This window comes from Staurois parvus, unplaced genomic scaffold (genome assembly GCF_062004578.1).
Source record: "Staurois parvus isolate SC_StPar_1 unplaced genomic scaffold, SC_StPar_1.0 ptg000177l, whole genome shotgun sequence".
Classification (NCBI taxonomy): domain Eukaryota; kingdom Metazoa; phylum Chordata; class Amphibia; order Anura; family Ranidae; genus Staurois; species Staurois parvus.
The window spans coordinates 2,876,266-2,901,148 of NW_028317973.1; the positions used below are offsets into that span (position 1 = coordinate 2,876,266).

The window sequence follows — 24,883 nt, forward strand, 5'->3', positions numbered from 1 at the left end:
TTGTTTGTCATAATTACTGTTATCACCGACAGTGAAAATTAAAGAAAGTTCCAAATATTGGATTGTCCCCAGAATATAGAGAGGAAATCTAAAGGGGACACTAATTCTGGTGATATTACCACACTTTGGAGGGATTTCCTCTCACTTCCTGTTTTGGCTATGGGACAAAAAGTGAAGGGAATTCTTCCCAAACTGGCAGGGGTTATAACCCTCCCTTACTCTATCCAAAAAGAAAAAAAAAAGTTTTGCTTTTAGTTACACTTTAAGTTCTAAGATAACTTAAGTTCTAAGGAGTCCTGTGCGGATCTTGAGTTCTCACACATTTTTGGATGCAAAATCCTTCCATTCAGCCTATCAGAAAATTTATTTGGGTTTCCAAATCAAAAATACCAGTTTTGGCTGCAACAACTGGCTGACTACCTATAGTGGAAAAAGTAAGGAAAAAAATTTGAAATGGTCGCAAAGGGCAATGCAATCCTATCACACATTTTTTAGTACAAGGGCTTGTTTTGATACACAATTACTGATTACTAAAACAACCAATATCATTCTGAATCTATGTGTAAGCAGGGGCTTACAGGATGACATTAAATGTATTTCTGCTGTTGTATTAATTGTACTGTGTGGCTATGTAGTTAGTTCAGGCTGCCCATCTGGGAAGAGGTTAAGCTAGGCTCAGCAATTTCCAGGGCATTTATGAGCTCTGCCCTGCACCCTGTGTTGTCAATAAATAGGTGGAAGGTTCTGCGCAGGTGGGCTTAGCTGTGTTCTGGAGGGGAAGTGAGACCAGAGATGGATTGGAAGATGTAACCCACAGAAACCTGAAAATAACCCTCAAGGGAAACACACCTAGAGCCAGGACTCCGCCAGATTACCGGCTTTAAGGACTCTTACCTTGGGGAAGGTATGCACTGGGCAGCCTGCCATTAGGGAGAGATGTATGCAACAAGCAATATGTTGTGCTGTTTAGTTAAAACACATTATAGAACCCCTTTCAGTAACTCTTTCCATGTTTATGAAAGTGAGCTATACTGTGATCCTTAAATTAAATCAATAAAGTCCAAAATAATTCTTCCCATGTGATAAAAGTGGCCAGTGCTCAAATCATCCAGTGATTCCATGTCACCACCAAATATAGCCTCTTACCAGATATATAGACCACAGATAATAGGTGGTCTATAAAGGCATAAAACTGTAAAACACAATTGAAATCTTCCACCTTCAAATGCTTGATACAATGGCTCCTGATCCACTCAGATGTAGACAAGGAATCTCACATAGTGAAGTACCGCCGTAAATATTTTATTAGATATATTAAAATCTCACAAAATTTGCAACAAAAACTCGTGTGTAAAAAACGCCAATGGTGCCAGCTCCAACTGGCAAGGATGACGTCAGGACGAAACTCTCCTCCTCTCCTATGTACGCTTCATCCAAATGGATGTTGTTAAAGGAAAAAGTATAACATGCTGATGTTCACTTGCAATATATAGACATTACTAAGATGATGGAGGAAAAAATCTCTTCAGAAACACATTCATCTTTAATGTTTCACACAGTTTTACAGTATTCCTTTATAAACCACCTATTTTCTGGGCTCTATATATCTAGTAAGAGGTTGTATTTAGTGGTGGTGACACGGAGTCACTGGATGAATTGTGCAACGGCCACTTTTTATCACACGGGAAGAATTATTTTGGACTGTATTGATTTAATTCAAGGATCACAGTATAGCTCACTTTTATAATCATGGAAAGGGTTACTGAAAGGGGTTCTATATTTTGTTTTCACTCTTGACATATATTTATACACAGTGCAACATATTGATTGTTTCTATTTAAGCACACGTTTGATGTTTTCAGTGTAGCTGGGTATTATTTGTTATTGCTTATTTTTTATTTAATGTGTTGATTCACAATCTTGTTTGGTTTTCACTAAGCACAATGAACAAAAAGTTTTTTTTATGTTTGTTATGCTGCTGGACTGTACTACCAAGATAAGGTTTTATTAACGGTTTCATGCCTGTCCTGAAGTTAGTCAAAGGGGTGCATGAAGGTATTTTACGTATGACAAAGAACAGGACCTGTTAAACACATGCAGGTTGAAGAGGAAGACATGTAGTTACCAGGGGTAACCAATAGAGATGAGCGAATCGAACGTGACGAAGTGGAATTCGTTCCGAAGATTTGGAAAAATTCGATTTGCGACGAATCCGAAGATTAGCAAACTTCGGATGCACGAATCGAATTTTCCCAAAAATGGCGGCGACATGTGTGGCGACAGGAGAAAATGGACAGAGAAGATGGGGCGGGGATCTCTGGGAAGGCGCGCAGAAAAGGCGCACTGACCCATAATGCATTCATGAGTCATGAATCATGACATGTGATCGCATTAGCCAATCAGCAGCCAGCCAGCACTGTGTAATGGTGGAGCTATAAATCGCGGCCATCTTAGAATTCTCCATTAGCCTCCGGTCATTCAAGAGAGACAGACCTGTCTGTATTAAGGGACAGAGTTAGGGCCACAGAGACTTTAGGGCCACAGAATCGTTACTCAGGGACACAGAATCGTTACTCAGGGACACAGAATCGTTACTCAGGGCCACAGCTATCAAAGAATCAAAAATTTAAAGTGACATACACCCTTTTTTTTTTTGGTGGCTGTCGTGCACAGTTGGTGCTGCAGTTTGCCGATTGTGCAAAATAAACTGACTTTCTGCTTCACAACCACTATTGTACGTTCAAAGAGTTAAATCCATTTACACGCCGGCTGGCGGTAATATTTTTTGGGTGATTAGTGCATTCCAGTGACACAAACGTACAGTTTCCAGCCAACGGCAAGCTGCAATTGACCGATTGTGTACAATAAACTGACTTTCTGCTTCACAACCACCATTGTACGTTCAAAGAGTTAGATCCATTTACACGCCGGGTGGCAGTAATATTTTTTGGGTGATTAGTGCATTCCAGTGACATAAACGTACAGTTTCCAGCCAACGGCAAGCTGCAATTGACCGATTGTGCTACATAAACTGACTTTCTGCTTCACAACCACCATTGTACGTTCAAAGAGTTAAATCCATTTACACGCCGGCTGGCGGTAATATTTTTTGGGTGATTAGTGCATTCCAGTGACACAAACGTACAGTTTCCAGCCAACGGCAAGCTGCAATTGACCGATTGTGCTACATAAACTGACTTTCTGCTTCACAACCACCATTGTACGTTCAAAGAGTTAGATCCATTTACACGCCGGGTGGCGGTAATATTTTTTGGGTGATTAGTGCATTCCAGTGACATAAACGTACAGTTTCCAGCCAACGGCAAGCTGCAATTGACCGATTGTGCTAAATAAACTGACTTTCTGCTTCACAACCACTATTGTACGTTCAAAGAGTTAAATCCATATACACGCCGGGTGGCGGTAATATTTTTTGGGTGATTAGTGCATTCCAGTGACATAAACGTACAGTTTCCAGCCAACGGCAAGCTGCAATTGACCGATTGTGCTAAATAAACTGAATTTCTGCTTCACAACCACTATTGTACGTTCAAAGAGTTAGATCCATTTACACGCCGGGTGGCGGTAATATTTTTTGGGTGATTAGTGCATTCCAGTGACATAAACGTACAGTTTACAGCCAACGGCAAGCTGCAATTGACCGATTGTGCTAAATAAACTGACTTTCTGCTTCACAACCACTATTGTACGTTCAAAGAGTTAAATCCGGTTTTATTTTTGGGGTGCTTATTGAATTAAAGAGTATGTCAGACAACACGCAGAGGAGTGGCAGAGGAGGCAATGTTTCAGGAGCGAGCAGACGTGGCAGCAGAGGAAGGGGTCGAGGCAGCACTAGTCGCAGCCAGAGGCCAGTGCTCCCGGTGTCATCCAGCGGTCGTGTCTCCACCGACAACCCTGCCGTCATCGATTGGTTGACTCGGTCATCTTCCTCTTCCCAGGTCACCTCTGACACCTACAGCCAACGGTCGGTGGGTACGTCAGACACAACCGTTAGTTGGCATGGCCCGGGAGCAAGCCCACTGAAATCACGTGTCCTCGACCTGCCCCTGTCCTTTGGTGTTCCCTCACCAAGCGAAGTATCGCATGCTGTGGGCTCAGCCCCACTGTACAGTGAGGAAGAGCTAACAGAGGGCGGTCAGGAACGGGGGGAGACATCCGCCTCTTCAGCAGCCAGGCGAAGAAGTACTGGCGAGGAGAGTGGCTCGGTAGCCGGTCTAGAGACAGGTCTGTCTTCTGACCCACACGCAGCCGAGGGGGCTAGTAGTGACGCGGAGACCCTAATTGATGATGATGAGGCTGATCGCACTTGGCAGCCTCGTCGTCATCAGGCTATTGCTTCCGCATCATCAGGAGAAGAGGGTGCCAGCTTGCCAGCGAGCAAAACAGTCGGTGGGTTGCCCAGGAGGCAGCAGGGTCGCAGCAGTGTCAGTGGAGCCAAACGGCCACGGAGTAGAGCACCAGCTCCACTGCAGCCTACCACCACGGCCAGTAGTGGTGCCGGTGTGCACGGAGGAAGTAGCAGTCAGCCAGTGAGGAGTAGCGGGGGCAAAGTTTCCTACTCGGCGGTGTGGCAATTTTTCGTCACGCCGCCCGAGGAAGTAAACGTAGCCGTATGTCGACTATGTGGCCAGAAAGTCAAGCGTGGCCAGGGGGCCAATGTTGGGACTACAGCGTTGCGTCAGCATATGCAGCATCGCCATTCGGTGGCCTGGGAAAACCGTGATAAAGATACGGCGGTTCTGCCTGCCCCAGCCCCCGCTCCATCACCCGCTCCGTTACTTGCTCCGTCACCCGACGTCAATCGCCCTCTATCAGCCAGTCAAGGCTCCAACACCTCTGCTGAGGGGAGTTGTCGCTCGTTGGCATCTTCCGCTCGTTCAGATGCTCCTTCTCCTGCTACTCCTCTTCACGGATTCCGTCAGCAGTCTTTCTTGGAATCCGTTTCCAAGAGACAACAGTTTGCGAGCACGCACCCGACGGTGCAGAAGCTGAACAACCTCCTGTCCAAGTTGCTGGTGCTGCAGTCCCTCCCTTTCCAAGTGGTGGACTCAGCACCTTTCCGAGAAATGATGGCTTGTGCCGAGCCGCGGTGGAGAGTGCCAAGCCGGCATTTCTTCGCCAAAAAGGCAGTGCCAGCCCTGCATTCACATGTAGAAGAGATGGTGGGCCAGTCTTTGAGCATGTCGGTCTCTGCCAACGTGCACGGCAGCGCCGACGTGTGGAGCTGTAACTACGGTCAGGGACAGTACATGTCATTTACGGCCCACTGGGTGAACGTGGTGCCGGCACAGCCGCACCAGCAACTTGGACAGGTCACGCCGCTTTTGCCTCCACGTTTGCACGTCCTTGGTCCAGCAAAGATGTCCGCCTCTACCACCTCTTCTTCCGCCGTGTCCTCAGCCGCTACCCCCGTGCCAAGTCCCATTACCCGACCGGCATATCACATGTGCAGGGCGCAACGGTGTCACGCTGTGCTGCACCTGGTATGCCTTGGCGAACGTAGTCACACAGGGGAGGAACTTCTCAGTGTAATGAACAGAGAAATCGACAGATGGCTGTCTCCGCGCAAACTGAAAATCGGAACCATGTTGACCGACAACGGAAAGAACATGGTGTCTGCTCTGCGTCAAGGAAGGTTGTGCCATGCACCATGCATGGCTCACGTGTTCAATCTGGTTGTCAAGCGGTTCCTAAAATCCACCATCCCACTGCAAGACATCCTTAAAATGTCACGTAAACTTTGCATGCATTTCAGCCATTCCTACACCGCAAAGCACACCCTCCTTGAGCTGCAGCGGCAGAATGGAATTCCACAGCATCGCCTGATCTGCGACGTTGCAACAAGGTGGAATTCAACCCTACACATGTTAGACCGCCTTTACGAACAGCGAAAGGCCATCACCGATTTCCTGATGTTACAAGCGGATAAAGGTACTCCCCTGTGTAACTTAGATGTCAGCCATTGGCAGCTCATGCGTGACACCTGCCGCTTGCTCAGGCCCTTTGAGGAGGCCACGCTATTCGTGAGTCGGCAGGACTATGGGATGAACAACGTCATTCCTCTGTTGCACGTCCTGGAACAAATGCTGTTAACAATGGCTGGTCAGGGTGCGGTAGACGTGGCGCACAGATCTCAACGCCACATGACCCCTGTGGGGGCAGGACAGGAAGAAGAGGAGGAGGTAGAGGAGGACATTGGTGCTCAGGAATTATTGAGTGAAATGGGTGGTTTTTCCACTCAGCGGACAGGAGTGGAGGAGCAGGAGCATCTGGTAGAGGAGGAGGAGGAGACAGAGGACCCAGACGCACCGTGGCAGTATGCTGTGGAGATGGAGGCAGGGAGTCCCTCGCATTCCTTGGCACAAATGGCCCATAGCATGCTCGGTTGCTTGCGTAGCGACAGCCAAATAATAACCATCAGACAGAGGGATGACTTTTGGCTGTCCACCTTGTTGGACCCTCGCTACCGTTCAAAAATGGTGGCCTTTTTCACACCTGCTGAGAGGGAGGCCAAAATAATGTACTATAAAAACCACCTATGTAGTCATGCAGTATATAGCCCTATCGGCCACTTTCTGGCATCCAGTTGCTGTAGCCCCCATCACCACACTGTGCCACGGGTCCCTGTACCGCCTTCTCATACTGCTGCCAGATCCATCCTCTGCTATGTGTGTCTTTGTCGTCTGCTCATGCTGCTGGGTTCCAGTTTTAAACCTAGGCCTGTGTATGGCTTCCGAATACTGCTGCCTCCACCGCCACCCTGCGCCATGTGCCTCTGTCGTCTGCTCATGCTGCTGACGGCTTCTGCTTTTTAAACTAGTCCTGTGTATGTCTTCCGAATACTGCTGCCTCCACCGCCACCCTGCGCCATGTGCCACTTTCAGGTCTCCTTACACTGTTGGTGGGTTCCATTTTGTGATAGGGTGCTGTATGGCCTTCCATTGCTGCTGCCTCCACCGCCACCCTGCGCCATGTGCCTCTGTCGTCTGCTCACGCTGCTGACGGCTTCCGCTTTTTAACCGAGGCCTGTGTTTGGCTTCCGAATACTGCTGCATCCACCGCCACCCTGCGCCATGTGTCTCTGTCGTCTGCTCACGCTGCTGACGGCTTCCGCTTTTTAACCTAGGCCTGTGTATGGCTTCCGAATACTGCTGCCTCCACCGCCACCCTGCACCATGTGCCACTTTCAGGTCTCCTTACACTGTTGGTGGGTTCCATTTTGTCATAGGGTGCTGTATGGCCTCCCATTGCTGCTGCCTCCACCGCCACACTGTGGCTCCACACTCTGGTTTTGGCCCCGTGACTGCCCAAATGAGTGAAGTGTGCGGTGATTCTAAGATCGACGGCACTCATCTGCATGTCATACTGACTGACAGTATTATTTCTCTTCCCCAGCAGACTCCAAGGGCATTTAAATTAAAGGTACAGTGTTCTGCACTAATATAAAGGCTGTCTGAAGCCTAGAAACACCCTTTTTATAAGTTAAATTCGCAGCGAATATATTCGGCACGAAGCGAATTTAATCGGCGAATTCGGCGAATCAGCCGAACCGAATTTTTGAATAATTCGCTCATCTCTTGTAACCAACACTATGGAAATGATATGGAAACCAGACAGCAGAGAAATATTACTGGCAGGGGTGACAAGTTCTCTGCATAGCGAGGGGATAGGTTTGCTGGTTCCCTCCCTAGCGGTCAGTGCCCCAGTTAACTGGGACCAAGCTATCGTATCAGAGATCTCATGGACCTAGCCGCAGGTGCGGGAGGCATTAATGGAGTCAAGAATTGCACGCAGGAGGTCTGTGCTTGTTCACGGTGGGACCTATACTCTGTCACTGGAAGTGAGATGATAGGAAAGCTGGACTGGTGGAACGGAACACAGGTTCCATGGCGTTCCCTTCTAAATGCTATATTCTGCAGGACAAAGTGTGCCGGATCATGAGGACAGAGTGGTTCACAGTATGGAGCCTTAAGTACGCTACAGCAGCACCAGGTGTAAGGCTCACTTCTGTATATAGGGTGCCGCATTAATGTTGAGTCCATATGAACACGGTCAGCCTGTTCCTGGGAGTTAATAAGTGTGCATGCAAGAAAGGGAGGGGAATCTCTGTGTGTGGGGTGAGTTGGCCCCCATATGGCTGACTTTTGAATGTTAGCACATTATAGGTCCCCATTAACTCAAATATGCATCTTCTGTATGCATACTCCTATTGGTAAACTGGAATAAAAAAAGCAGCGCATTTTAGAATGAGTTGCCACAAAAACAACAGGGGAATACTTATAGTATATGAGTAGTGTCTGATTGTTTTCCATGTGGTTTCAAACTGTAAAAAAAACACAAAACAATACATTTGATGCCAAGCAGGAAAGACTAGAATGACTCAAACTAAATAGATCTTCTAGTATTGTTTTGAAAAATACTACATGCATAGACGGAAACACCCAAGGATCTCTCTATAACCTCAGACATCTGCAAGGTGGAGACCAAGAGCATTTTAAAAATATTTACGACAGAAAAAATGCTTAGTAACTTAAATGAGTAGTATAGTCAGAGCCAGATGTATGGACAAGCCGCATGGGCAGCACTTGGCAGGTACGGGAGGCATTAATGTATACACATATGCCCAGGTTTATAAAAACATAGCTGCCCACCATTGTCCCTCCCATGTCATTGCAAAACACTGACAACATTAGACTTTAACTCTCATAAGGAAGTGCTTGCTGGGTGGTTATTAAATTTAGTGGTCTTCAGCCCCATAAACACCAAAGAGAGCTTGATAAGGTGCATTGCCTAACACAGCCCAAGAGAGCTGGTGTGAATGAACTCTTACAGAGTGACAGGTCACACACAAAGGGTACAGGGCTCATAGCGGGCCTGTTCTTTGCAACCTGTGATCTGTGGCTTTCATCTGCTTATACCTTGTGCCAATGAAAGCCCTTTCCGTTGCAGGTTGGGTTAGGATTTGTTTTACCCTCTGTCATGAATGTGTTCATGTAATTTCAAAAGTTGTTGTCATCATTTGACATATGCAGTTTTCTTTAAATTGGCATTAAACCAAAAAACAAAAAGAAAACTTTATCATATTGCAGCTTATCAATTCTCACATATGGTGGCTGCATTAGGTTTATTTTTGCAAGAAAGAAGACACAGCACAAAAACCTGCATAGTGTAGCAAACGAAATCCAGAAACCGTATTTAAAAAATGTAAGGAATGCACTCAGAAGGGTTAAAGTGAAAGATGGATGGTGGAATACCACTGGGTCATTGCATAGTGAGGAAGCCGACATCTCTAAAAAACACAAACTTCCAGAAACAATGGTGCAGATTTAGCTTTTTTATCACACCTAAAACAAACTGGCACTAACTGATACTGATAGTATTTTTAAAAATCCTGCCTAACTCTGGCCTTTGACCCTGACCATAACCCTGCAACTGACCTAGTTCAAATCCCAATCTAGCTATTTTATCTTTATTTTTTTATACAATTTTTTTGTTTACATTTTTCCCCTCTGGGAGGGAGAAAAAGATACAATCTATCTTTCTCTCCATTCAGAGGAGATAAAAAAAACACATGGGTAGGCTATACAGTGATCAGGAGATTGGGAAAAGAGCCACCGCTTCCAGATCATTAGTACAGATGAAAGGTCCACTTCAGTGAGGCCACATACTGTATATACACTCACCAACCACTTTATTAGGTGCAACTTGCTAGTACTGGGTTCGACCCCCTTTTGCCTTCAGAACTGCCTTAATTCTTTGTGACATAGATTCAACAAGGATTTGAAAACATTCCTCAGAGATTTTGGTCCATATTGACATGATAGCATCACGCAGTTGCTGTAGATTTGTCGGCTGCACATCCATGAACTGTTAATATAAGGCAGGATGGTTCCATGCTTTCATGGATTTCTGCCAAATTCTGACCCTACCATCTGAATCTGGCAGCTGAAATCGAGACTCATCAGACCAGGCAATGTTTTTCTAATCTTCTATTGTCCAATTTTGGTGAGCCTGTGCGAATTGTCGCCTCTGTTTCCCATTCTTAGCTGACAGGAGTGGCACTCGGTGTGGTCTTCTGCCTATATGCTTCAAGGTTCGATGTGTTGTGCATTCAGAGATAGTATTTTGCATATCTTGGTTGTAACGAGTGGTTACTTGAGTTACTGTTGCCTTTTTATAATCTCGGAGCAGTCTGCCCATTCTCCTCGGACATCAACAAGGCATTTTCCTCCATACAACTGCCACTCATTGGATATTTTCTCTTTTTTGGACCATTGTCTGTAAACCCTAGAGATGGTTAGGCGTTAAAATCCCAGTAGATCAGCAATTTTTTAAATACTCAGACCAGCCCGTCTAGCACCAACAACCATGTTCAAAGTCACTTAAATCCCCTTTCTTCCCCATGCTGATGCTTGGTTTGAACTTCAGCAAGTCGTCTTCACCACGTTTAGATGCCTAAATGCATTGAGTTGCTGCCATGTGATTGGCTGATTAGCAATTTGTGTTACCAAGCTATTGAACCTAATAAAGTGGCCAGTGAGTGTATATATATACACACACACACAGTATATACGGGTATATATAGTATATACTGAAATGTTTAACACTTTTGCATACTCTCTACTCTTGGAACCCAATGATCCCTTGGTCTTAAATGAGCCACTACACATATAGACTGCTTGTACAACCCAACCATCATGCCTACCCCTAGCATCAGTGGTAAGGCACTATAGCTGGCTTCTGTGTTATTTACCTATAGCAGCCCTTTTTCCCATAAGGCAAGCAGCTTTAACAGTACTCAGTTACCCCCAGGTTTTATACACAATTCTACAGTACCTGGCAACCACACCAGGCCAGGCACTAACTAAGCACAACGAACAAGTACTTGCGGTTGGCCAACAGGCAGTTGTCCAGTGACAGTCAAAGGTCAGGGCAGGCAGCATTCAAAGAGTAGTCAAGGTAAAAGCTATGTTCAAAAGGCAGGTCGAGCAACAAGGGGATCCAAACTAGCTGGCAGGGCAGGGCTTGGGCAAAGATATAGGTCAAGGCACAGGAACAAAGCAGGAAAACAGTGAGCTTGAAGCACATTTTGCAAACACTATCACAAGTATGACATTAAAGGCCTGGCAGGCTTAAAACAGATTTGGTCTCCACCCAGAGGCTGTGTCTACAACAATTACACTGCTGGTGGACAGTCAGACAAGGGGAATGCAGCTCAGCCAAAACCATGGTTCTAGAATGAGGCCAGCAGCTGCCATGGAACAGGAGTGTCACACACTCCTGACACCAACAAGTGGATCCCTAGCCAGTCCTGGGTTAAAGTCCATCAGGTTTTGTCAGAGGTGCTGCTCAGTGCTTGTTCCACATTGCAACTGTCTCAAGTGCACTTAGTTGCTTCCAGTAGCAATGATGAAAGCTTTTTGAGCACCCAGACCACTTTGTAGAGGGAGGCAAACCCTTAGCATTGGGCCTTACTTCTTCCTGCCAGCTTCAGTGAGACTCTAATTCCATTTAACATGTTCAACACTGGTATGCAGGAAAAGCAGAAAACAAAACCAGATGGGATGGTAGTTTTATTACTAAAGCTTTTTTTTTTAAACTAATTTACAGTGTAACTCTTAAAAAAGGATGACAACGTATAAATGAGGAACCTGTCCGGCAGGAACAGTTTATACGGGAACAGTTTAAAATTACAGTACTTTGTGGTTATTATCCTCACTGGTGCATCACAACACCTACCAGACTACACCATGTGGCCTGTGCTTCTTCAATCAACTAGCTCTCAATACTTTCTGTCTGCAGGAGAGGGACTTTTCCACCTCTAATCTCACAGCCTAGTAACAACTCTTCACTGCTACCCATTTCCATTTAATCCTGTGCCCAAAAACCACTAGTCTCCAACTATTGAGGTCATCATACCAAATAAAAGCACGTTCACGTCAGTGAGCTCCCAAATACTCTGGAGATTCTGCAGATCTACTATTGAGACCATCACCCTTAAAATGGAACTTCACATTTAACAGCTAACAATTTTGCTGTACTGTGCCTGTTATGCTACCTCTGTTCTATGTTCAAAATTATTCCATTCTCTTCCATACATATTTTTATTACAGGCCAGCAAAAGATTTTATGATGAATGCCGCTTTAATAAGGTACTCACTGAAAGAGCAGGGTTTCCTTCATCCTCCACTACAACCTTCAGCTGATAGGAACTCTGTTTTTCACGATCAGGAGGGGATGGTCTTGTGGAAATTTCACCAGTGAGTCTATCCATGCGGAAAATCGAGCCATCATTGCCTTGTGTGATGTAATATGAGAGAACACTATTCAGTCCTTTGTCCTTATCAGTTGCATTTACTCGAATAATTGATGTTCCACCTCCAACATTCTGCACAAAGAGAAAAAAACAACCAAACAAAAGATTGAACATGATTCGGGTATAGCAGAAAATAACAAAGTTGTCTGGCATCCATCAAACAATAAAATATACTTTTTCTTGGGAATAAAATACTGAACACTAAAATAGCGAACATTGAGACAGAAGGTTTTTTATTACAATGGAGACACATGCTACCGTATTCTACTTACTAATAATGGATTCAGTGTTAGGTTAAATGAAGTTCATTGCAAAATGTTGGCACCACCACACTTACTCTTTTCTTACAATGCAAATGCCAGCACCAAAAAAAAAAAAAAAAGGGATCAGGAATGCACAAAATTCACTTATTTAGGAGGGGAATAAAACAGATTCTGCTGAAAATGTTGAAGCAGAAATAAAAGCTAAAAAATGCTAGAAGCTGTTTTCACTAGCAATTTTATTTTCTACACTCTTAGCTCATTTACAGATGCTAGAAATGGGACAGGTTTTGGGGACAATGTAAACTCCTGTACGCATGAGCAAGAGATACATCATCAGTGGATGCCCAGAGTCACCATGGGACCTGTGGGAATCAGCAGTGAAGATGGGGGCAGCAGGGAATGCAGTGGTGAGAGGTGCCTGGACCCATCACATCACTGTAATACAGCACAGGAGGAGCTAAGTATGCACCATAATTTGCAAGCACAGTGTACATACTTGCAGATTATGGCATCAGGCCCCGACCATTACAACCTTGGCAGACTGACAACACCAGAAATCTTAAATAACATAGCCGTGTGCTGGAGCGATTGTGGCGTAAAACCAAATCTCAACAAGCATTCACGCTATATAAATCTGCTTTCTTAACATACAATTCCTACCTTCATGCTGCCAAACAAGCCTACTTTGTCACTCTTAATAATACCTTGTCATCCAGTCTTCGTCATCTCTTCTCTACTTTTAACTCTACTTTTTCCACCTCCACCCAGTACCTCACTCACTGCTCAAGAGATTGCAAATCATTTAAAAAACAAGATTGATGCAATTCGTAGGGGCATTGCCACTGCACAGACATCCATCCCACTTAGCGTATATATTAAACCTCCCTCAACACTTTCCTCTTTTGACCTTGCTACTACTGAAGAGGTCACTAAGGTTTTCTCAGAAGCCCGTCTCACTACCTGCCCCCTGGATCCTGTCCCCTCACAACTACTACGGTCACCCTCTTCTTCCATCCTATGCTCCCTCACTCACATCCTCAATCTCTCCCTCTCTAATGGTGCCTTCCCCTCCCCTCTAAAGCATACACACATCACTCACATACTTAAAAAGCCCTCCCTGGACCCCACCAACCTGAACAATTTAAGACCCATCTCCCTGCTGCCATTTACCTCTAAACTCTTACAACACAGTCTGGCTTTTGCTCACTACACTCCACTGAAACTACCCTACTAAAACTCACTAATGATCTACTAACAGCTAAAACCAATGGCCACTACTCCGTACCACTTAACCTCTCTACAGCTTTTGATACGGTTGACCATCCCCTCCTCCTCAAAAAACTCCACTCTCTTGGCCTCCGAGACTCTGCTCTCTCCTGGTTCTCCTCCTACCTATCGCAGCGCTCCTTCAGCGTTACCTATAACGCTGCCTCCTCCTCTTCACTCCCTCTTTCTGTAGGGGTCCCTCAAGGTTCTGTCCTTGAACCCCTTTTCATCTCCATCGACACCTCCTCCCTTGGTCACTTGATAAACTCCCATGGCTTTAAGTACCATCTCTATGCTGATGACACACAAATCTATCTTTCTACCCCTCACCTCACCTCTTCAGTCTCCTCTCGCATTACTAACCTACTAAGTGACATATCGGCATGGATGTCACTCCACTTCCTCAAACTCAATCTTTCCAAAACTGAGCTCTTAGTATTCCCCCCAGCCCGTGCCCCCTCCCCTGACTTCTCCATCAAGATCAATAACACAATCATCAGTTCCTCCCCTCATGCCAGGGTACTAGGTGTAATCCTAGACTCCCATCTGTCCTTTCAGTCCCAAATCCAATCGCTGTCTAAATCTTGTAGACTTCACCTCCGCAACATCTCCAAGATACGGCCATTCCTAACCTCGGAAACCACTAAGCAACTTATTCACTTATATCTCACCTTGACTATTGTAACTCCCTCCTCATTGGCCTACCTCATCGCATGCTATCCCCTCTTCAGTCTATCATGAATGCTGCTGCCAGACTCATCCACCTTACTAACCGTTCTGTATCTGCCACCCCTCTCTGCCAATCCCTCCACTGGCTTCCCATTGCCCAACGGATAAAATTCAAAACATTAACAATAACGTATAAAGCCATTTATAACTCAGCCCCAAATTACATCACCGACCTTGTCTCTAAATATCACCCAAACCATACTCTCCGCTCCTCGCAAGACCTCCTGCTCTCTAGCTCCCTTGTCTCCTCATCCCATGCTTGTCTCCAGGACTTCTCCAGAGCTTGCCCCATCCTCTGGAACTCTCTACCCCAATGTATCAGATTATCGCCTACTCTGCTCACTTTTAGGCAATCTCTGAAAACCTATCTCTTCAGGGAAGCCTATCCTGCCCTCAGCTAATAATGGAATCTTCTACTCTTCCTACCAGTCCATCCCCCACAGTTACTACCTTTTGTACCACTAGCCCCTCCCTCCTAGATTGTAAGCTCCAAGGAGTAGGGCCCTCCTATCCCTCTTGTATTGAACTGTACTGTTGCTGTATTGTCTCCCGTTATATTGTAAAGCGCTGAGCAAACTGTTGGCGCTAAATAAATCCTGTATAATAATAATAATAATAATAATAAGCTCACCCCCAACAACAAAATTTACATCTTTAATAAATACATATGGTTCAGATTAGTCATGTGTGTGTGATTAATACATAGAAAGTTGAGAGAAAATGAAAATCTCACACCCTACAAATACCGAAAAATACTTGATGATCTGTCAGAAATGTAATCAGCTCCTAATTTCTTTATGTGGACTGACAATATATAGACTAAGTGGTGTAATCCATGCCCAGTTTTCATTTGATAAGAACTAGAAAGGCCAAATAGACTCTTTTAGATAACACAGACAGATCACATGGGACACCTCTGAATATCTGACCATGAAGGTTTCTTGCATATATATATATATATAACACATATAACAAAGCAATTCCAATGGTATATTTTCCAGACCAGACTTCATTGTTAGGGTTTACATACACTTTAAAGAGATTAGTAAACTGCTCTGGATGGAAAGGTTACTTCTGCCTTTATAGGGCTTCACTAAGCTTTGATTCCCTGCTTCTATAAACCACTTAGCTTGTTAAATCAAGGTGTGAAGTATGACATTGTTTAAATGAGCCAGAGACAGACAGGTGCCATGCTATCTAAGATTAGGGAATGTTATGCTGATATGTGGATGCTATGGTAACAAACATTCTGACACCTCACAGGAAAATTTGGGAATCTCTCAATAGCCCACCAACACATCTGCACTGCACTCTGGGATGCAGCCAGGGAACATGTATAATCCTTGGCTTATAGCAAAATCAAGATTTGCATACCGAACACACCTGGGCTTAGAGGCTCCTGTAGAATACAAATTGGAAATTTTGAACAGCCAATTATAAGTACTGTCAACCTGCGCAGTCTGCTATTACCCACTTTGCTAGTTTGCTTAATGTTTCTAGTGACATGTTAATTTTACTGTAAGTGCTTAGGAAACTATTATATTATACCTGTAGTTTCCAAATGATACCAAAAAGGCAAATGAAGAAATTGAATCAAATAGAATCGCAATATAATTGCAAAGGAATCAGCAATTAGACATATTGCGAGTCAGCAAAGTATTCTCATTAGATCTATTGACAGTCTAACCTTCCCCCGCATCATTAAATTCTATCCAAGATTCTTTAAATGTAGTGGATAATTGCTCCATGCTCATAACATAATCAAATGAGCAGAGACCATATGAAAGGGTAATTACCAAATTTCCTACTTAAAAGATACAAAAGGTTGAAAAGCACTGCTCAAATTATAAAATTAGAGATAATATATATATTTGTAATAATTGTAGTGTTTTCTAAAAAAAAAAGGCTGTAAAACCAAACATGTCCCCTATACTCATCATGCATGGTTTCAGGCCCATTACAGTGTCAAAAAGAACTATGTAGGAAGGAAAAAAAAAAAGAAATGCTGGTGCTGAAAGAAATATGGGAATGCCATGGCTGGCCGCCTCATTGTGCTGATCAAACGACGTTGGCACTCAAAAAAGGGTGATAGCTACTGTATAAAGTCCAGTGGTCAAGACCAGGTTTAGCATCTCAAAATATGATATTCAAGCGAGCGCTATTTAGACTAAATAAATAAAAACCATAAAGCAGCTTGCAAAAGGAAAAAACCTCTAAATCCTTGAAAGCATCTATACCATAATTGCAGTGCTAAAAAGAACGATAATAGCAATATAAAATGATAAGTGACAAATAATAAAGAGTGCAATAAAGTGATAATAGTGCATCTTCCTATATGGATGAAAATTTGTGACATAAACGCACAGCATAAACGTATAATAGTCCACAAAATGTTCTTCCTTAGAGAACGTGCTAATATCATCCAGTGTATGCTGGTATTAGTTGCTCCTTACAAGAGTCAAACAAATAAGGTACTCGTGACTCCTTGTGGATAGGAAAAAATGAGGTGTGCTTGCACTCACCAGACGCACACTCAAAATGTGCATGTAAATGGTATTCTGTAGGGCACTAGTGGTCATATAGGAACCAATGGGGATAAGGCACTCCTCTGGTACTCGTTACACCATCTTACAGTAGTAAAAACCACACTAAGCAGTGTCTCCGACCGTGCTAGTGGATTTCCGGCTGTGACGTCATCTGGCTCCTCCAATCCGGAACACCGCTAGCACGGTCAGAGACACTGCTTAGTGTATTTCATAGCTTTTGTCACACTGTGGTTTTTACTACTGTAAGATGGTGTAACGAGTACCTGAGGAGTGCCTTATCCCCATCGGTTCCTAGATGACCACTAGTGCCCTACAGAATACCATTTACATGCACATTTTCAGTGTGCGTCTGGTGAGTGCAAGCACACCTCATTTTTTTCTATCCACAAGGAGTCACGAGTACCTTATTGGTTTGAATCTTGTAAGCAGCAACTAATACCAGCCCACACTGGATGATATTAGCACGTTCTCTAAGGAAGAACATTTTGTGGACTATGATATGTTTATGTTGTGCGTTTATGTCACTAATTTTCATCCATATAGGACAACGCACTATTATCACTTTATTGCTCTCTTTATTAGCGCTTTTGTCACTTAAAACTTTATATTGCTATTATCGTTATTTTTAGCGCTGCAATTATGGTATAGGTTTAGTATTTGCTTTTGCTTAAAGGATTTGCTCACGTTAGGTAAAAAAAATGTGCATTTAATAATCTTAATAAAATTTGAAGCCTATAAATTATTGCACCCGCGATCAGCAGATTGTGGGTGCCATACAGAGCTCATGCAGAGTTTTCAGTGTATCTGTCTGCTTGTACCTTGTAGGGGAAAGCAGATACATACTGTCAGGAAGAAAGAATGAACTACCACCAGCGCTCAATAGCGTCGTAGTAGTTAACTGAGAACTACAAGCTGACAGCCACAAAGGCTGTCGGGACTTGCAGTTTTTCCATTCACAGAATACGCTTTTTTCATATTTTGACAGCTAGCATGGGGAGAAGATCCCTGCTATATGTCAAAATGGGGGATCGGGGGGGAGGGGAGGACGGTGTATTTGTAACATGTTACACCCTGAATATGGGTGTAACATGTTACAAAAGGTTAAACAAAGGGGCAAAGAACTATTTTTTCCTTTTATATGTACTGTACTTGTCAGCCGTCCTTTCCCAACAGGCAAGGCATCACCTAAAATGTTCTTATCAAACTGTAATAATAATGTAAGCTAGTTTAGGATGATAATGCTCTTGTAAAAATGAATATCCTAATTGAGGGATGCTGCTTTGGCACCAAAGCATGTGCCTACAAGATTCAGCAAAGGAAATTTAGCCCTGGCTGAATGAATGAAGTCCTAAGTACAAGATAGTTTAAATTCTGGAACCTGGACCATTCCCATGTATTTTGTAACAATTTTACTTAAATGGCTTAGTACACTAAAAGATAGATGAAGAGGGCTCAGAGACAGATAAATGTTATAGATCCCATATAAAGTAAAATTTGCTGGAGGTGGCACAGAAATATAAAGCAGGTAGATGTCTAGGTTATGAAACCTACACAATCTACTGTGTAATTTATGGTTGCTAAAATGTCCCATTTAAAGCCAGCAATAATTTTCTAAATTGTATATAAATATACAATCTTCATTTTTTTGCAACAGTACTGTTGACAGTACATCTAAGAAACTCATCCATCTGTTCATGTAACTTGCACACTGCGACAGTGAACATTCCCTTTGCCAAGGGTGCTGCACATCCAAAAGAATGCAGTGTTATCTTCACATGCACACAGATTTTCTATGTTTAATTTGTCTCAAGAGCCCCCAAATGGGGCCTCCTTCCACCCCTAGACCCCATAGCAGCCTCATAGGTTGATATAAGAATTGATAAACTTCTTGGGCGCTGGTAACCAAAATAAGGTCTTGCAGCTTGTAAAAGCTATAACCACAGCTGCTCAATAGACCATGGTAGACATATGTAAAAGGAACAGTAGCTGATAATGAGCGCTATTGGTATAAAACCAAATTGATAGTGACCAGTGAAGTGTTAAAAAATGGCAAAGATGATAGCAATGTTATTCAGAGTAAAAGAAAAGGTGGGTGGTATAGCCCAAGTGTATGGATGTAGGCAATAAAATTGACTTAATGCTGAGGGAATAGGTGAAAACGGACCAGGGTACAGGAGGTGGTGGTAAGGAAATCCTGTTCAGCTCTGAGGAAAACAATACATCCCCGAAACGCATCAGAGGTCGACCGCACCACCTGTCAGACACTCTGCCATCAAGGGGCGACACAGTGGCTTAGTGGTTAGCACTTCCGCCTGGCAGTACTAGGGTCATTGGTTCAAATCCCAACCACGGCACCACCTGGCTGGAGTTTGCATGTTCTCCCTGTGCCTGTGTGGGTTTCCTCCCACACTCCAAAGACATGCTGGTAGGTTAATTGGATCCTGTCTAAATTGTCCCTAGTATGTGTATGTATGAATGTGAGTTAGGGACCTTAGATTGTACACCCCTTGAGGGTTAGGGACTGATGTGAATGTACAATATATATATGTAAAGCGCTGTGTAAATTGACAGCGCTATATAAGTACCTGAAATAAATAATAAAAAAATTGTGGGCCATCATTGTGGCGTTATATGCTTTTGCATGTACTTCATATTGTGAGTATGTTTTTTGTCTTTTTTATTTTTAAGAAACCTTGGATAATGAGCAAGGTGTTTGCGCCACCTGTGTGCTTCTTTTCCAGTTTTTGATTATTTCCCATCTGCATCACCAAGAGTTTATCCATAGGCCATCAACTCATTAAACTCTCTGGCCTTTTCCTGGCATTCACCCCTTTTTGAGGTGCTGGAGAGACAGTGCTGTTTATCCAGTAAGGAAATCCTGTGGACTGCACTGCTGGAAGATAGGTCGCCACCCGTGAGAAGGAAACACTCACAGGTCAGGATATTGCAAAGTCACTTTGACAACGCATGAATCTGTGCAAAATGCATCATCATAGCAACCTGGACTTCTTGTGGTCTTCTCTGCCCAATGATCAGCGTTCATCTCCCAGTTTCTGTGCTTCACTGACGTCACTTCCGATGCGCACCAACGTCACTTCCGGAGCGAGAGCTCCGAGGACATCCGAGACAGTATCCTGATCTGTGAGTGTTTCCTTCTCACAGTTGACGGCCTATCTTCCAGTAGAGCAGTTTACAGTATTTCCTTACCACTGCCTCCTGTACCCTGGTCTGGTTTGACCTGTTACCTCAGGAGTAAGCCAATTGTATTGCCTACATCCATACACATGGGCTATATTACCCACCCTTTATTTCATTTACATTGGATATATGACCATGATTAATGGTTTTAATTTCTCTCAAGTGGATAATAAAATCTTTATTTTTTTTACTCTGGATAACATTGCCATCATCTTTGCCGTTTTTCAACACTTCACTGGTCACTATCAGTTTGGCTTTATACCAATAGCTTCAAAGTCAATATATACACTGTATATTCATGGTGCAAATGAGATGTAAAAATATATAAAAAAAAGAAAAAAAACATCTAACACCTGAAAAAATGCATAATAAATCACTCACATAAGTCAATAAATGAGTGCATACCATAGCTATACCAATAGCGCTCATTATCAGCTACTGCTGATACCACTGCTTTTAGTAAGACCAAGTAGAAAAAAAGGATAAAAAAGTTTGAGATAAAGAAACTAATGCAGCTTCTGCTTTCTGGAAACACAATATCTTGTCAATTTTGCTTCTGGAAAAAACGTTTTTGTACACTATGTTTTGCAGTATCTGTTCTGATAAATTCTCTGCATGATAAGCCTTGTAACATTCCTACTGTTGAAATCAATAGTCTGCAACTTTGCAGCAACATATTTTTACATACCTCATACACACTAACATTGTAACCATATGGACTGGCAATAATAGGAGGATTGTCATTCACATCCAAGACGTTCACGGTTAGGGTGTAATCTGTTTTTCGAGATGGAGAGCCTTTATCTGTAGCCTGAATCTACATAGTTAAAAAGAAATAATGTAGTTATTACTAAGACAACAAACTAGAGCTATTGGTTTCTAAAGACATGTATTTAATTGACTTCTGTACTCACATACAAATACCTCCTCCTATTTTAAAACAGAATACAAATTTGTAAGATCTCAAGGCCTGCTAGAAAAAAAACTATGGCAGCACATTTGGAAGTCTGCAAAAAAAAAATCAGTGAACATTCTAGACTATTTCATGTAACCCATCTATGTAATCTTCTATTTAGCACTGAGCTATTGAGCATTGTTTTTTTGGCAGCCATGATAGTACACCTAACAGGTAAATGATGTCATTTAGCTCATCTAGACTACTGTACAGTGAAAATATTCTACACCATTTTTATGCTACCTTTAAGGGTTCATGTGCATGGTGTTCATTAACAAAGTACACAGAGGTCAATATTTATGTCTACTGGAGTATTTATCATGGCCATCCTGCACATAACAGAGCATTGGGTGACCTGGTGTTTCTCTTCAGGCCAACTATGGTCTGTGTGTATGAGCATTTGTAATTCATGTTAATGCCTTGAACTCAATGACAGTCAAGACCTGAGGATCCTGACATGGGTTGCTAGCTTTTTTTGGTTTTATAGCCTTTTGGGGAGCCTTCTATATGGTTCATGCAATGGGCTTCCCATTCTGATACAAAATTGTACTTTTAAAATTGACCTTTTATGGTTAGAGGTGAATTCAACAATGTGCTGCTACTCCCTTACTATCCAATCAGCAGTATGGGGAGAAAGTCTTCTGCAGCCATTTTTTTCTTACAGTTATCTACAGCACAAATGAATACCATTACAAAAATCCTTAGGGGTTGAAGAAAAGTGCAGATATAGGATTCCTGCAACCATGAGAGTAATTTAGGACATACTATATACACAGGACATACTATATACACATACTATATATCATAAAGATCCTGAGATTATATTCTGGAGTTCTGCTTTAAGGTAATGTATATCAACATTATATAACTTTATTTAGGTTTTCCTGTATTTTACACATTTCTCTTTGGCATACAAAGTTGCTTGCTAGATCATGTCAGCAACTTTGTATGCCAAAGAGAGTCAGTTAAAAAATTCAGTTTTAAAATATACAAAGACAGTCTGCTGCTGGCAGAATCCATACAATTAAAGTATCATTGGCTGGAAGTAAGAGTTTATGTATTCTGGGTAATATATGGGCTGTCTGTTTTTTATACAGATGGATCTAACATTGTGCAGCTACATCTCAGGTCCTCTTGTCTATATTTCAGACAACAAAACCAAATAACAGGCTACTTATATTGGTTTATTTAGTTCATGCAGCAACATGTGGATCACTATTCAGCACTGAAATGTGAACTGTACTGTATTACAAGGTTTTTTTTCTAATCTACAGACTGTTGGCATAAATAAATACACATTAATATAGTATTAAAGCCCAACAAATGACAGAAAGAGACATTCAATCAACTTCCACTTCTTAGAAAATAACTTCCGTTTTTATTTTCATTTCCACTTTACTGTTGTAGCAGTTTGGCAGTACTAAATATGACCGTGTAATCTAATGTACATCAGAGTTTGACCACTCTGTCTCCTACACTCTGTAATTTACCAGATCTGGTCAGACGAACCACCTCCACACAAGTGTCTGAAAGGATCCTTGTGATAAAGTGGCCTATTCATCTTTATCAACATAATACACTTTGGTGAGAGGGCAGGAAACATTTTATTTTAAAGGGTAATTCACCTTTACAAATAAAAAATAAATGAACATATTTTTGCAGAAATACATTTTTATTTTTTCCTTCAGGAGCCTGGAAAGCATTACAATTGCGATCAGTAGATCACGGTGCAATGTGGGCTCCTGCAGGCATATCCTCTCTTTTTGAAAGCTGGAGGACATATCAGTGGACTAGGAGAGTGATTATCAGCACCCCCACAGCTCGTTGAATTTACAAGTCTGTCTTTTGCTGTGGCAGATGGTACTTGTAGTTTATTCATTTATGCGAATCCGTGAATGAATGAATGATGCGGATGTGTGGGTGAAGGGAGAAGAACCCCAGCTGTCACTGGGAGGGGGGTTCGGTGGACGGATGGCAGGAGCTGGAACAGATTACATGTTCCACCCTAAATACAGGTGGCAAATTTGACATGTTCCAAAGGCTAGCTTAGCCTTTAAGACAATTCCTACCAAAATAATTCAAAGAGGTTCACCAGAAAATATCTTGGGAAGAATTGTGGGAGGTAAACGTAATATGTTAATGACAGCTGCCTCAAGAGGACAAAACGTAGGGAAAAGGGATTGGGAAAAAGAAGAAGCAGCACAAGTAGCCAGGTGATCTTCAGTGCCCAAGTGCTAACAAGGAGCATGTTGACAGGAATAGAAATCAAACTGACAAAAAGATAAGCCTGTCAATGTGCTGCTTCTTTTTTTTTTATTTTTCAGCAACTGATTTAGCAGGGATGTGGGCCAACCTATACATTGCAGTAATCAAATAAGTGATACATGAGGAGATTCCATATACAGGCACACCCCGAGTTACAAACATCCAAATTACATATGACTCTTACTTAAGAATGGAGGCAATGTGATGTCAAGCTAGTCACGGAAACCACCGGGTGGCCATCTTGCTGCCCACCGCAAGCTGCCACCTACTGTCTGGTGGACCTGTCAGCAATCCCACATAACTGCATGGCCAATTAACCCTTCACTATGCTATTAAAAACTTAAAAATAATTTTGTAGCTGGAGTTATAGTTACAAAATGTACCTGTTCCAATTACATACAAATCTAAAGAACCTATCTTGTTCATAACCCGGGGACTGCCTGTACAAAGTTGTTTACCTTATAGCTAAAACAAAAACTGTAATTGCACCCCAGAGATGGGTTAAAAAAAGGAATAAAAATGATGCAGCCCAAATAGTTTGTAAGTATCAGAGGTAGAAAAAAGGTATATCTTAGTATTACAAACTAGTACTACCATTACCTTTAACACATGCAGCTCCTGCAATTCTCTGTCCAGGGATTTCATCAAGAAAACTTCACCATAAGTGTCATTGGTGGTGCGGATTTCAAACAGCCCAACTGCATTGCCACCTACTATGGAAAAGGCCACCTTGGACAGATGAAAAAAGAATACATGTTACCACTTTGTGGCAATCAGAGCATCACAGTTATTGAAAAGAGACTGTCTAGGATCATGGATTATCTATCCATAGAACAAAGTCAATAGGCAAAGAAGTAAACCTTTACTATGATCCACTTGCTTAAATGGTTTTCGAAGTCACTGCCCCAGAAAAAGTAATGCAGATCAGGAAAGTCAAAATAAAGTCAGAAGTCCTGATCTGCATACCTGAATCAGTAGGTATCAAAATATTTAAATTAGTGTATGACAGTCAGGCACCTACCATTTTCAGAAGGAGATGTCAATAATAGCAGTCTCTATGCTACTCTAATGGTAGGTGCATTACTGCCAAAAAAAAAGTACAAAACATCATAAAGTTGTTTACCACGCCATTATTTCCAGCATCAGGGTCTCTAGCCATGACTAGAGCTATCCGACGGCCAGTGGGACAGTCCTCCGCCACATTGACCACTGATTCTGATGTTGGGTCAAATTGGGGGCTGTTGTCATTCTCATCCAAAACTGAAATCTGTACCTGTAGAGACAAATGAACAAATTCCATCAAACTCTGCTCTATTCCTGGACG

At 42.8% G+C, this 24,883-nt stretch overlaps 1 protein-coding gene across 3 annotated transcripts in view; it reads right to left on the reverse strand.

Annotated features, from left to right (window-relative positions):
- The window catches only part of CDH23 (cadherin related 23), a 1,300,862-nt gene that overhangs the window by 220,757 nt on the left and 1,055,222 nt on the right, over positions 1 to 24,883 (reverse strand). For all 3 annotated transcript variants that reach the window (XM_089677099.1, XM_089677097.1, XM_089677098.1), the window contains exons 33-36: positions 24,683 to 24,832; positions 24,160 to 24,288; positions 21,028 to 21,156; positions 12,182 to 12,409 (exon numbers count right to left, since the gene is read on the reverse strand). In XM_089677099.1, the coding sequence (XP_089533225.1) occupies positions 12,182 to 12,409; positions 21,028 to 21,156; positions 24,160 to 24,288; positions 24,683 to 24,832 (636 nt within the window). The remainder of the gene's footprint in view (positions 1 to 12,181; positions 12,410 to 21,027; positions 21,157 to 24,159; positions 24,289 to 24,682; positions 24,833 to 24,883) is intronic.